The following is a 14469-nucleotide window of genomic DNA, read 5'->3' as shown; positions in this document are numbered from 1 at the left end:
CCTTAAGCTGTGACCCCTTGTCCTGGACTTCCCCAACATCGGAAACAATCTTCCTGCATCTAGCCTGTCCAACCCCTTAAGAATTTTGTAAGTTTCTATAAGATCCCCTCTCAATCTCCTAAACTCTAGAGAGTATAAACCAAGTCTATCCAGTCTTTCTTCATAAGACAGTCCTGACATCCCAGGAATCAGTCTGGTGAACCTTTTTTTCTGCACTCCCTCTATGGCAATAATGTCCTTCCTCAGATTTGGAGACCAAAACTGCACGCAATACTCCAGGTGTGGTCTCACCAAGACCCTATACAACTGCAGTACTGCATGAGCAGGCAGGATCTACACAATAAATCGTAGGCTTCTGGGGAGTGTTGTAGAGCAGAGGGATCCAGGAGTGCAGGCGCATGGTTCCTTGAAGGTCGAGTTGCAGGTAGATAGGATGGTCAAAAAGGCTTTTGGCACATTGGCCATCATCAGTCAGAGTATAGAGTATAGAAGTTGGGAGGTCATGTTGCAATTGTATGACATTGGTGAGACTGCATCAAGAATATTGTGTTCAGTTCTGGGGACCATGATATAGGAAATATATTGTCAAGCTTGAAAAGGTTCAGAAAAGATTTACGAGGATTTTGCAAAGCGTAGAGGGGTTTGAGTTATAGGGAGAGGTTGAGTAGGCTGGGAGCTCTATTCCTTGGAGCGCTGGAGGATGAGGGGAGATCTCAGAGGTGTATAAGATCATGAGAGGAATAGATTAAGTAGACACACAGGATCTCTTGCCCAGAGTAGGCAAATTGAGGATCAGAGGACATATGTTCAAGGGGAAGGGGAAAAGATTGTATAGGAATCCGATGGGTAACCTTTTCATACAAAGGGTGGTGGGTGTATGGAATAAGCTGCCTGAGGAGGTAGTTGAGGCTGAGACTATCTTATCGTTTAAGAAACAGTTAGACAGGTACATGTATGGGACAGGTTTGGAGGGATATGGACCAAGTGCAAGCAGGTGGAACTAGTGTAACTGGGACTTGTTGGCCGGTGTGGGCACGTTGGGCCGAAGGGCCTGGTTCCACACTGTATCACTCTATGACTCTAATTGAAGCCATATTTGATTGCCACATTTTCTACTTTGGCATCAGGATGATGCTCAGTTAGATAATGTAATTCACACACGAAAAGATCCAGCACCAGGTTCCAGTGTGGATCTTTTCGGGTGTGAGTGAAATCAGATCAGGATATTTGATAGTTGTAGCTGTCAAAATAATCCAAAATACATCTGGCAGGTGCCCATGGGAACATGGTATGATTCAATTGTCCTAAAGAATATTTGTGTGAGGGAGACTACAGCTTTCCCGTAGTCCTACTATCTCTAACCCCATCTCTCTTAATGACTCCCTTCCCGTCCCCCCTCACAACGTCACACAGCAAATAGATCACCCTGGTACAGAATTTTTACAGTACCATGGGATCTTGATCCACTTAGACTGATCAACTGTTTGAGGATTTCTCAGGGGGATATAATTGGCTATTCTGCCCCAAAGCCCTTAAGCCTTGAATTCCATGAGCTCCATCCATGCAGCCTATACAAGGTAAGCGATGTGTCTCACCTAGCCCACAACCAACAATGGACCATTGTGGGCTCCAGCTTTCATTGATCATCGTTACTTTTTGCATATATTTCATTCATTCGATCTCTCCATATCACCGTCTATATCTCACGTTTCCCTTACCCCTGACTTTCAGTCTGAAGAAGGGTTTCGACCCGAAACGTCACCTATTCCCTTTCTCCTGAGATGTTGCCTGACCTGCTGAGTTACTCCAGCTTATTGTCCCTATGTCCGAATAATTCATGCTTTATCCAATTGTCATCATATGCAGCATCCCTTGTTGTTAGGAGACACAATGAACTGGATGCTGCAAAAAAACTAAGTATTGGAGTAACTCAGCGGGTCGGGGAAGCATCTCTGAAATGAATGAATAGGTGATATTTCGGGTCGGAACACTTCGGACTCGATTGCTTTATTGTGTGAGTTGAGGATTTGCATGCTGGCACCCTCGCCTCCGCTGCCCATTTCCAGCCGGCGCCGTTACACACCAGCCTCTCGCTGCTAACGGGAGACAGAGCGGAACAAAGTCCAACCCACACGTGGAGGGAAACGGGCAGCAGGAGCTGGGGCAACAGGACAGCGATCATACTTCTTCATTAAAGAGGCACAAAGCACGTAATCTAAATAAATACATTCACATATATCGACATAAAACACAAAGTACCTGGATCAGCCCGATGTCAATCATTTCCCATTTGATCATACTGGAAGTGAGCAGAAGGAGTCGCTGCTCGGTGAGGAATCTATCAGTTGCTAGAGTTTAACACAAGAGTATCTGGCGGGGCTGTTACATACTTAACGTGGAACCGCGTCAACCCACATGACTCTGCACAAAGCCAATTGGGAAATAGCTGAAAGTCGTGTAGCGGGAAGGATAAAAAAAGCTAAGAATTGGCGGAAAATGAAGTCCATTGTTCAGTACGTGCAAGAGTGGGACACATGGATTGGGCAGGTCCCCTGCAGTTGAGACAGAGTGGAATTCCACAGGAGTGGGTATGGAGAAATCGCGGGTGCGGAAGGGTTGTTTCTCCCACCCCAACGATTCGATGTAGCAATTGTTGTGAGAAAATAAAGCCTCTTTGAAAAGTAGGACAATGTATTATTGTCATCGGCGTGTTTGGCTTGTGCAATTATTGTGGTTAACATTTAACCTCCAAATAATGGTCACAGACAAATTATGAAAGCAACTCTTCCAACACAAAGCTAAATTTCCTGTCATTGTTGGTGCTTTGAAGTTAACAAGTTGTTTTAAAAGCCGTTTCGTTCTATATTCAATAGGGCAAAACATTCAGTCAGATTCTTTAGTGAGATTCGTATTTCAGTTTCTTGTCACCATTTTTGCCTCTCCCCAAACATTATCTCGGCCGTGCACATCGGTCTAAAGCTGTGTTTTGATGAATCAATTATTCTTTCTCTATTGTTTTGAATGTATACGTTGCTTCCCCTCTCAAACAGAATCCAAACTCAATTGAATAATTTCTGACCAGCTTACCTAAAGTTCTGGATTAACCAAGTGTAGACCCTGATCCAGTGCAAAACTGTTGTGCAGTAGCTAATACAACTCTGTGAACAGCGACAATGAAAAGCTTTGAACACAACACAAAGTACTAGAGGAGCTCAACGGACCAGGCAGCACCTGCAGTGGAAAATGGATCAACGGAATTTCGGATTGGGAGCCTTCTTCATACTGATGGGAGGGGAGATAGGTGGTGAAAGAGGTGAGAGGAAGGGGCTGGCAAGTGATGGGTAGGTCCAGGTGAGGAGTGGTTGATTGGCAAATGAATCAGTTGGAGGAGAGAATGATGGAAATAATTATCAAGGCTGATTAGGTGTCAATAGTAACCGAGCCAGACTACCCTGTTATCTTCTCACATCAATTTATCACTTCTAGCCTCAGTTCCTATCGGCAAATTTTACTCCCCCGTCTTAAACCCCTTTCTCACGGGGCGACTTGACGCAAGAGTTAACCAGAGTTGAACATCGTGGGAACCTCTTGCGATAACCGTATGGCATTCGTGGACCACCGTGGACCACCGTGGCGCTAACGGCAGGTACTCGTGTAACTTGGTGACTCGGGAGAAAATTCAAACAAGCTTGAATTTCTCCAAGAGTGACTTGTACACTTGTGGTTGAACATTGCAACATTATATGCACGTAGTGGCCAGTGCGATATCCGTACTGACTCTTGTGTGTACCGTGGGAACTCCTGCGAACGGTGAACCCGGAAGCTGGACAGAGGGGACAGAAGGTGAGTAAAAATTGTCTTCTGTGGGATTGAATTAAAAAAATAAAGATTTGCATCCGCATATGGACATCAACTTATTCATGAGTTATGTTAATGAGATTCAAGAAAATAACTATAATCTTTAAAAGGGACTTTACTGAAAGGTCCTGCATTTTTATGGTCCGTGAGAAATTTTTCACATGTACTTCTTTGAGAGATACAGCTCGGAGTCCACGCCGACCAGCGATCGATGCCTTTCCAAAGCAGGGTCCGGAACGCTACCAATCAATGTTCTCCAGAGACCCTTGTAAAGGAGTGAACTGCACATGCTGGTTTAAAACGAAGACAGACACAAAAAGCTGGAGTAACTCAGCGAGTCAAGCAGCATCTCTGGAGAAAAATAGGTGATGTTTCGGGACGAGACACATCTTCAGCCTCAATTCCGATTAGGAAGTCTGAAGAAGGGTTCCGATTCGGATCGCCACCTATACTTTTTCTCCAGAGATGCTGCCTGACATGCTGACTTACTCCAGCTTTTAATGTTTTTCTTCCCAGATCTGACTTACCTGCTGAGTTACACCAACATTTTGTGTCCGTGTTCACTATGGACGTTGAATTATTTAATTTTAGGTAACTTACACTCTCTCTCCCCCCCATGCAGTAAATGTTGGTTAACCAGTCCAAGGTTTGCAACGCTGGTTCCCTCTTGGGATCACACTATCCCTAGCCAACAATTGGCCTATCAGGGAACCAAATATAGACATAAAGTGCTGGAGTGACTCAGTGGGTCAGGCAGCATCTCTGGAGGAAAGGGTTAGGCGACATTTCGGGTTGGGACCCCCTTCAAATACCCTGCTGAGGTCATCTGTTGTTGGCCCTGATTTGTCCTGGTCTTTTCTTGCTTCCAGTTTCCCCCTACTACAATTATCCCGAAGAAGGGTCCCGACCAAAAATGGAATCTATTCCTTTTCTCCAGAGATGCTGCTTGGCCCGCTGAGTTACTCCAGCATTTTGTGTCTAACTTGCTGATTCAGACAGTTTTTGATTTACTCTGAAACACACGTTGGAAATTTAAACTTGGGCGCAACTAACATCGTCTTACTACCGTGGGAACTCTTTAACTCAACGGGCAGGCAGCAGTTAATTGTTGCTCCCTTCAGTTTCCCAGGGGGTCGGGACGGGACTGGAGTTGGGAGGGAAAGGTGGGGGAGTCGAAGGAGAGGAGGGGGAGACAGATGGGGGTGGCTTCATTTAATGGCGGCGGGTGTCTGTCACTGAAACAGGCAGGTGAGATTTCACATCCACCTTGTGTGTGCCTCTCTCTCTCTCCCTCCCTCCCTCTCACACAGGCTGAGAGACTCTACCTCAGTAACTGTGCTCACTCCATCTGTGTCTCCCACATACACAGTAAAACTCTGCTTTGTGTGTGTATATACCAATTCAACCAAGGGAGGATATTTATAGTGTGTGAAAAAAAAAGTGACATCATTTGTGCCACGTGATAATTTAATTACACTTGACAGTTTACAATGTCATTCAAGATTTAACGGGAAAGCTCGGGAGACGGACAAGTCACTCGCACAAATAACAGAAATGGCGAGTACCGTGGGAACTCTTTGTCTACCCCCCCCCGTTATATCATGTGATATCGTGCTAGACCACGGCCATTTCACTCTGGTTACATCTTGCGTCAAGTCGCCCCGTGAAAAAGGCCTATTACTCTTCTGCCAATCAACCCCTCCTTACATGACTTACTTAGACTTAATCCCTTCACACTGTTGCGTGCATTGGGCAGCAAGCTTTTGCCATTCTGTTTGGTTATGTGCGACGTCTTCCACCCTCGATAGGCTTGCGTACCGGGCTTCCAAATCCTTCCGGCATGTTCGCCTCCATATGAGTTTTGGTCGGCCTCTTTTCCTTCTTCCGTCAGGTTGCCATGTCATTGCTATCTTAGGTGCACGTTCTGGTGACATTGTGAGTACATGTCCTGCAAATTTCATCCTGCATACCTCTATGTCCTGGCTGAGAGGCTGTGTTGCAGTTTCAAGGTAGATCTCCTCGTTTGTGATGTGGTCTCTGTAGCTAGTCTTCAGGATCTTCCTCAACCAGCATTGCTGGAATGCATCCAATTTATTTTTCATCTTCACACTGATTTTCCATGTCTCACTGGTATAGAGGGCTATAGGGAGGACCACGGACTGGAAGAGCTTGACTTTTAGCATCTCGGATATCCCACCACCAGACCATATTGGCTGCATTTGTCTGAAGCCTGATGCAGCTTTACCAATTCAGGAGTTGATGTCGACCTCTACATCTCCATCTACTGAGAACATGCTGCCAAGATGGGTAAATCTTGTGGCGTTTTCCACAGGTTCCTCCTTACATGGTCTGCCTATAAATCGCCAGCTCTTGCCCTGCCCTTTCTCCTCGCCTCGTTTTATCAGCACCTCACACTTGCTTGAATTAAACGCCATTGCTATTCCACTGTCATTTTTACTAGGTCCCGTTCCAATCAACTTTATCCAGCTCCTCCTTCATGCCTCTGTAGATACCTATATTCAGCAGTAATACCGACACATCCCATTGCAGCTTCCAACTCTCAATCTGCAGGTTGAATTCTATCACAGTATGATCACTGCTTTCTCGAGGTTACTTCACCTTAGCTCCCTAATCAAATCTGGTTTGTTACACAACACCAAATTCAGAATGATCTTTTCCCTAGTGGGGTCTATATGACCTACTCTAAACAGCCATCCCGTAGGGATTCAGTATCAGTACCAATCTGATTTTCCCATTCAACCTGCATATTGAAATCCCCCATGACTACTGTAACATTAACTTTTTTTTACATGCAATAGACAATAGACAATAGATGCAGGAGTAGGCCATTCAGCCCTTCGAGCCAGCACCGCCATTCAATGTGATCATGGCTGATCATCCCCAATCAGTACCCCGTTCCTGCCTTCTCCCCATATTTCCTGACTCCGCTATTTTTAAGAGCCCTATCTAGCTCTCTCTTGAAAGCATCCAGAGAACCCGCCTCCACTACCCTCTGAGGCAGAGAATTCCACAGACTCTCCACTCTGTGAGAAAATGTGTTTCCTCGTCTCCGTTCTAAATGGCTTACTCATTTTTCTTAAACTGTGGCCCCTGGTTCTGGACTCCCCCAACATCGGGAACATGTTTCCTCCCTCTAGCGTGTCCAAACCCTTAACAATCTTATATGTTTCAATGATATACCCTCTCATCCTTCTAAACTCCAGAGTGTACAAGCCCAGCTACTCCATTCTCTCAGCATATGACAGACCCGCCATCCCGGGAATTAACCTTGTAAACCTACGCTGCACTCCCTCAATAGCAAGAATGTCCTTCCTCAAATTAGGGAACCAGTGTACACAATACTCCAGGTGTGATCTCACTCGGGCTCTGTACAACTTCAGAAGGACCTCTTTGGTCCCATATTCGATTCCTCTTGTTATAAAGGCCAACATGCCATTCGCTTTCTTCACTGCCTGCTGTACCTGCATGCTTACTTTCATAGACTGATGTACAAGGACCCCCAAATCCCGTTGTACGTCCCCTTATTCCCAACTTGACGCCATTTAGATAGTAATCTGCCTTCCTGTTTTTGCTACCAAAGTGGATAACCTCACATTTATCTGCATTAAACTTCATCTGCCATGCATCTGCCCAGTCCCCTAACCTGTCCAAGTCACCCTGCACTCTCATAGCATCCTCCTCACAGTTCACACTGCCACCCAGCTTTGTGTCATCTGCAAATTTGCTAATGTTACTTTGAATCCCTTCATCCAAATCATTGATGTATATTGTAAATAGCTGCGGTCCCAGCAACGAGCCTTGCGGTACCCCACTAGTCACTGCCTGCCATTCTGAAAGGGACCCGTTAATCCCTATTCTTTGTTTCCTGTCTGCCAACCACTTCTCTATCCATGTCAGTACTCTACCCCCAACACCATGTGCCCTAATTTTGCTCACTAATCTCCTATGTGGGACCTTATCAAATGCTTTCTGAAAGTCCAGGTACACTACTACATCCACTGGCTCTCCCTTGTTCATTTTCCTAGTTCCATCTTCAAAAAATTAGTCAAGCATGATTTCCCCTTCGTAAATTCATGCTGACTCGGACCGATCCTGTTACTGCTATCCAAATGTTTAGCTATCTCATCTTTTATAATTGACTCCAGCATCTTCCCACCACCGATGTCAGGCTAACTGGTCTATAATTCCCTGTTTTCTCTCTCCTGCCTTTCTTAAAAAGTGGGATAACATCAGTTACCCTCCAATCCACAGGAACTGATCCTGAGTCAATAGAACATTGGAAAATTATCACCAATCGATCCACAATTTCTAGAGTCACTTCCTTAAGTACCCTGGGATGCAGACCATCAGGCCTTTGGGATTTATCAGCCTTCAGTCCCATCAGTCTATCCAACACCATTTCCTGCCTAATGTGGATTTCCTTCAGTTTCTCCGTCACCCCAGATCCTCTGGCCACTACTATATCAGGAAGATTGTTTGTGTCCTCCCTAGTGAAGACAGATCCAAAGTACCTGTTCAACTCATCTGCCATTTCCTTGTTCCCCATAATAAATTCACCTTTTTCGGTCTTCAAGGGTCCAACTTTGGTCTTAACTATTTTTTTCCTCTTCATGTACCAAAAGAAGCTTTTGCTACCCTGCTTTATACACTTGGCTAGCTTACCTTCATACCTCATCTTTTCTCCCCGTATTGTCTTTTTGGTTATCTTCTGTTGTTCTTTAAACATTACCCAATCCTCTTGCTTCCCGCTCATCTTTGCTACGTTGTACTTCTTCGCTTTAATTTTTATACTGTCCCTGACGTCCTAGGTCAGCCACGGTCGTCCCTTTCTCCCCTTGGAATATTTCTTCCTCCTAGGAATGAACTGATCCCACACCTTCTGTATTATTCCTAGAAACACCTGCCATTTTTGTTCCACTGTCATCCCTGCTAGTGTATCTTTCCAGTCAACTTTGGCCAGCTCCTCCCTCATGGCCACATAGTCCCCTTTATTCAACTGCAGGACTGAGACACCGATCTACCCTCCCCCCTCTCAAATTGTAGATTAAACCTGACCATGTTATGGTCACTGCCTCCTAATGGCTTATTAACCTCAAGGTGCTTTATCAAATCCGGTTCATTACATAACACTAAATCCAGAATTGCCTTCTCCAACACAAGATGTTCTAAGAATTCATCACAAAGGCACTCTACAAAGTCCCTTTCTTGGGGTCCAGTACCAACCTGATTTTCCCAGTCTACCTGCATGTTGAAATCTCCCATAACAACCACAGCATTACTTTTACTACATACCAATTTTAACTCCTGATTCAACTTGCTCCCCATGTCCAGGCTACTGGTTTGGAGGCCTGTAGATTAGTCCCATTAGGGTCTTTTTACCCTTACAATACCTTAGTTCTATCCATACTGACTCCACATCTCCTTTTTCAATGTCACCCCTTGCAAGGCACTAAATTTAATTCCTCACCAACAAGGCAACCCCATCCCCTCTGCCCACCTGTCTGTTTTTTCGATAGGAGGTATACCCTTGAATATTCAGTTCCCAGCACTGGCCCTCTTGCAGCCATGTCTCAGTAATTCCCACAACATCATACTTGCCAGTTTCTAACTGAACCTCAAGCTCGTCCACTTTATTCCTTGCACTTCGCGCATTCATATTCAGCACTTTGACCTCCGTATTCACTTCCCCCCTCGCACCACTCGCAATTGGCCCTGACCTTACTCTGTTGTCCATTCTCGAGCTTTCCTTCCCATTAATTTGAGAATCTTTTGTAATTTTTCCTGGGGTCACTTCCTCTTCAACTCCATCTTTATACTCCCAATTTGTCAAACCCTCCCCCCCACTATTTAGTTTAAACCCACACACGTAGCCCTAGCAAACCTGCCTGCCAGAATTGCAGTCCCCCTCCAGTTAAGGTGTAACCCGTCCCTTTTGTACAGGTCACCCCTACCCCAGAAGAGATCCCAGTGGTCTATAAATCTAAATCCTTGCTCCCTGCACCAGCCCCTCAGCCACACATTCAGATCCCCTATCTCCCTGTTCCTGTCCTCACTAGCACGAGGTACTGGAAGCAATCCAGAGATAACCACTGTAGAAGTCCGGCATTTCAGTCTACGTCCCAACTCTCTGAACTCATGATGGAGAACCTCCTTCCTCTTCTTCCCGGTGTTGTTTGTGCCTACATGCACAACTACTGCGGGCTGTTCACCTTCTCTCTCTCGAGGATGTTCTGAATTTGGCTTGTCACATCCTGAACACTGGCACCAGGGAGGCAACAGACCATCCTCGCATCTCGTCTGCTGCCACAGAATCTCCTGTCCGCTCCTCGGACAATGGAGTCACCCACCACTAGGGCTCTGCCCAATGTCGGTCTCGCCGGTCGAGTCCCATCTCTAGGATTGGAGCCACCAACGTGTCCGCCGCTCGGACTGGAAACGTCGTCTCCCCGGACAGTTCCCAAGAGGGCGTACCTATTTTCATTAGGCACAGCCACCTGGGTCTTCTGCACTCCACGATTTCCTCCCTTTCTCTCCGTCACACACCGTGGTTCTTCCCGTATCCTCGGCGTGACTACCTCACTGTAGGTCCTGTCCAGGAAACTCTCATTTTCCCGGATGGCCCTGAAGTCATCCAGCTGCTTCTCCAGTGCCCCAACACGGTCCTTCAGGAGCTGAAGCAGGAATCACTGCTATTTCCTGCTTCTCTTTGCTGCTGTCTCTTCAAAATCCACGGAAGCTCTGAGTTAAATCTGTCTGCTTTGCCTCTCTTTTTGAACTGTTTTCCCCCTCTGACTCACTTCTAACTCTCCTCCCACTCGGGCTACAGCCAATCACTGTTTTTTCTATCTCCTGATGTAATTTGCACCTTTCATCCAGATTAGTATTTAGAGGGTGGTATATAACATCCATCAGGGTTTTGTTATCCTTGCAGTTTCTTAACTCTCAAAACTCTAATGCTTTCCAATGTATCCAGATCGTGCCTGCAATGAGGTGGCCAGAATTGCAACAATATTCCAAATGAGTCCTAACCAAGTCTTATAAAGCTGCATGATGATTTCTCGACTCTTATGCTCAATGCCCTGACCATTGAAGGCAAGCATAACTTGTCTTCTTGTGTTGCCACATACAGGGAATTATGGATTTGAATCCAATGATCCCTCTGTACGTCAATACTGTTAAGTGTCATTAATTGCATATGTCCCCTTACATTCAACCTCCCAAAGTACAGCACGTCACACTTACTCGAATTAAACTGCATCTACCATTTCTCCACCAATTCCTGTAGCTGATCTATATCCCGCTGCATACTTTGACAGCCTTCCTTATAGTCCATAATCCCAATAATCTTGGTGACATCTGCAAACTTACTAACCAACCCGTCTACGTTTACACTAAGTCATTTATATATTTTGCGAACAGCAAAGGTCCCAAATCACTGTGACCAGTGGATTCCTGTGGAACTCCACTAGTCACAGACCTCCAGCCTGAATATTGTCCTTGCACCACACCACCATCTTCTATCAGTAAACCAGTTCTGAATCCACAGGATCAAGTTACTGTTAATCCTATGCATCTTAATCTTCTGGATCAACCTATCATGGGGACACTATCAAATGCCTTACTAAAATCAATGTAGACCCCTCCTAACCCCTCACCAATCACCTTCATGACCTCCTCAAAAAACTTGATCAATTAGTTGATTTCATTAGATAGCATGCAAAACAAGGCTTTTCACTGTACCTCTACTGACGTGACAATAATATACCTAAATCTATTGAAGCAACTGGGATGGAATTGATGGGGGAGGGAAGAAACATACTTCACCATCCACATCTTCTTATATGATAAGTCAATGAGAATGAGAAGGAGATAAGACACAAGAACGAGAGTTGGGCATAATTGTTCTACCATTTTCTGTGGTTCAAAAGGTGTATCCTGTGTCTCTACCTTTTGTCCTTGCCACTGCTATGATGAAGAGTACCCTCTTCTCCATGTTTTTGACTACTGAGGTCATGTACGCCTGCGATAGAGGGAATGCAGTGAAGGTTCATGAAAGTGATTCCTGGGTTGGTAAGTTTGTTTTATAAGGAGACATTAAACAGCCGTACACTTCTAATTATGCAAACATGAACAGTGATCTAGAGTCAAGAGTCAAGAGTGTTTTATTGTCATATGTCCCAGATAGAACAATTAAATTCTTACTTGCTGCAGCACAACAGAATATGCACACGGTATTGGGGGTATATGGTGTGGATCTCTTTTGATGTTGGCTACCTTTTTGAGGCAGTGACTCCGATGAATCCCTTCGATGGTGAGGAGGTCAGAGCCGGTGATGGACTGGGCAGTGTTCACAACTTTTTGCAGTCTTTTCCGCCCCCGGACGTTCAAGTTGCCGAAACAGGCCATGATGCAACTAGTCAATATGCTCTCTACTGTGCACCTGTAGAAGTTCAGGAGAATCCTCTTTGACATGCTGAATCTCTGTAATCTTCTCAGATAGTAGAGGCGCTGATGTGCTTTCCTTATAATTGCATCAGTGTTCTGATGTAAATAGCTCGTTCTAAGCTCCCCCCAGTCAGTCAATAAAATACTAAATCAAGCACTTGAGCAACTAAACTTTATTTTGGATAACACAACACAAATTCCCCACTACTACACATAACCACCGCGGGTTCGATCCTTGTATCTGCGTGGCCAAGCCCTTCTAGCCTCGTGCAAGCAGAGACACTCCAAAAGGTAACCGCAGTCCCAAGCGTTCTTCCAGAAGATCGACATCGGACCTCGTGGGGTCTACCTTTTATAGGTCCCCGAAACTTGAGGGGCCAAACTACATGGAGGCGGTCTCATACAGTACAATAACATATATCGATTACGACAGTACATGATTGACAGTTCCCTAACCCAATAACATAGTAACTATTACATTGTATTTGAAAGGAGCTTCTAGAAGGAACGCCACAAAGATGAATAATGCAACATGTTCTTTGGGATTCAGACAACCCAGCCAAAGTTTAACATTTCAACCAATCAACAACTAACCAAGTAAGGCTTTGCAACATTATTTACGCTATGTATATCTGGTCTGCATTGACCCAATCAGTTCCATGCATTTTATACCTCATTGTCAGACTTCTGCAGATGTCCCATTCTTTCTCTGCAGCTCTTATCTGGGCCACAGCCAAACTGGCACCATTCAGCAGCTTGTCTCAGTTCTGCAAAGGCACATTTAACCTGAACAAAATGGCCTAGCAGTACACAAGCCCTTACTCAATTTTTATTCCATGGCTACTCCAAATTAGCCAGGATTAACACTGGGTCCAGGAAAGATCTTCGGAAATAAGCACGCCCAGGAATTTGAAGTTTTTGACTCCCTCCACCATTGTAAAAACAGGATTGTGGGTCCTCATCCTTCCTCTTCCAAAGTCCACAATCAGTTCCTTGGTTTCACTGATATTGAGAGCCAGGTTGTTGTGCTGGCACCATTTGGTCAATAGGTCGATCTCACTTCTATACTCTGACACAATGTCATCTCTAATTCGTCCCACAAGGGTGGTGTCATCAATGAACTTGATGATGGAGTTCGCACTATGTCCGGCTACACAGTCATGAGTATAGAGTCAGTAGATTAGGGGGCTGAGCACGCAGCCTTGAGGTGCTCCTGTACTGATTGTTAATGAGGGTGAAGTATTTCTGCCAATTCGAGCAGACTGTGGTCTGTGTCGAGGATCCAAGTGCAGAGGGATGTGCAGTGACCCAGTTCCGTGAGCTTGGTAACTAGCTTTTTTTAAAATCAAAAAATGTATTCAATTATCAAAAATAATATTTACATTACAATAAAACAAACCAGAACCCACCACCATAATACAATACAAACAAATATCCTGAATAAAGTACTCTACAACTATGTTACAATCCTTATTGAAACATAGAAACACAGAAATAGGTGCAGGAGTAGGCCATTCGGCCCTTCGACCCTGTACCGCCATTCAATTTGATCATGGCTGATCATCCATATAACCATATAACCATATAACAATTACAGCACGGAAACAGGCCATCTCGACCCTTCTAGTCCGTGCCGAACACGTATTCTCACCTAGTCCCATATACCTGCGCTCAGACCATAACCCTCCATTCCTTTCCCGTCCATATAAATATCCAATTTATTTTTAAATGATAAAAACGAACCTGCCTCCACCACCTTCACTGGAAGCTCATTCCACACAGCCACCACTCTCTGAGTAAAGAAGTTCCACCTCATGTTACCCCTAAACTTCAGTCCCTTAATTCTCAAGTCATGTTCCCTTGTTTGAATCTTCCCTACTTTCAGTGGGAAAAGCTTATCCACGTCAACTCTGTCTATCCCTCTCATCATTTTAAAGACCTCTATCAAGTCCCCCCTTAACCTTCTGCGCTCCAAAGAATAAAGCCCTAACTTGTTCAACCTTTCTCTGTAACTTAGTTGCTGAAACCCAGGCAACATTCTAGTAAATCTCCTCTGTACGCTCTCTATTTTGTTGACATCCTTCCTATAATTAGGCGACCAAATTGTTCACCATACTCCAGAATTGGCCTCACCAATGCCTTGTA

At 45.0% G+C, this 14469-nt stretch overlaps 1 protein-coding gene across 3 annotated transcripts in view; it reads right to left on the bottom strand.

Moving 5' to 3' along the window:
- LOC129695915 (urea transporter 2-like) overlaps nt 1–2659 on the bottom strand; it is a 33152-nt gene extending 30493 nt beyond the window's left edge. The window contains exon 1 of one of the 3 annotated variants that reach the window (XM_055633376.1): nt 2260–2659. In XM_055633376.1, the coding sequence (XP_055489351.1) occupies nt 2260–2298 (39 nt within the window). In that variant the 5' untranslated portion in view covers nt 2299–2659. The remainder of the gene's footprint in view (nt 1–2259) is intronic. The other 2 variants (XM_055633384.1, XM_055633403.1) reach the window with 2 other exon arrangements.
- Between the last annotated feature and the right edge of the window lie 11810 nt (nt 2660–14469).

The sequence above is a fragment of the Leucoraja erinacea genome, chromosome 1, assembly GCF_028641065.1.
Source record: "Leucoraja erinacea ecotype New England chromosome 1, Leri_hhj_1, whole genome shotgun sequence".
In the NCBI taxonomy this organism is placed as follows: Eukaryota; Metazoa; Chordata; class Chondrichthyes; order Rajiformes; family Rajidae; genus Leucoraja; species Leucoraja erinaceus.
The sequence above is the reverse complement of the archived record's forward strand: the minus strand, read 5'-3'. Positions and strand labels throughout refer to the sequence as shown.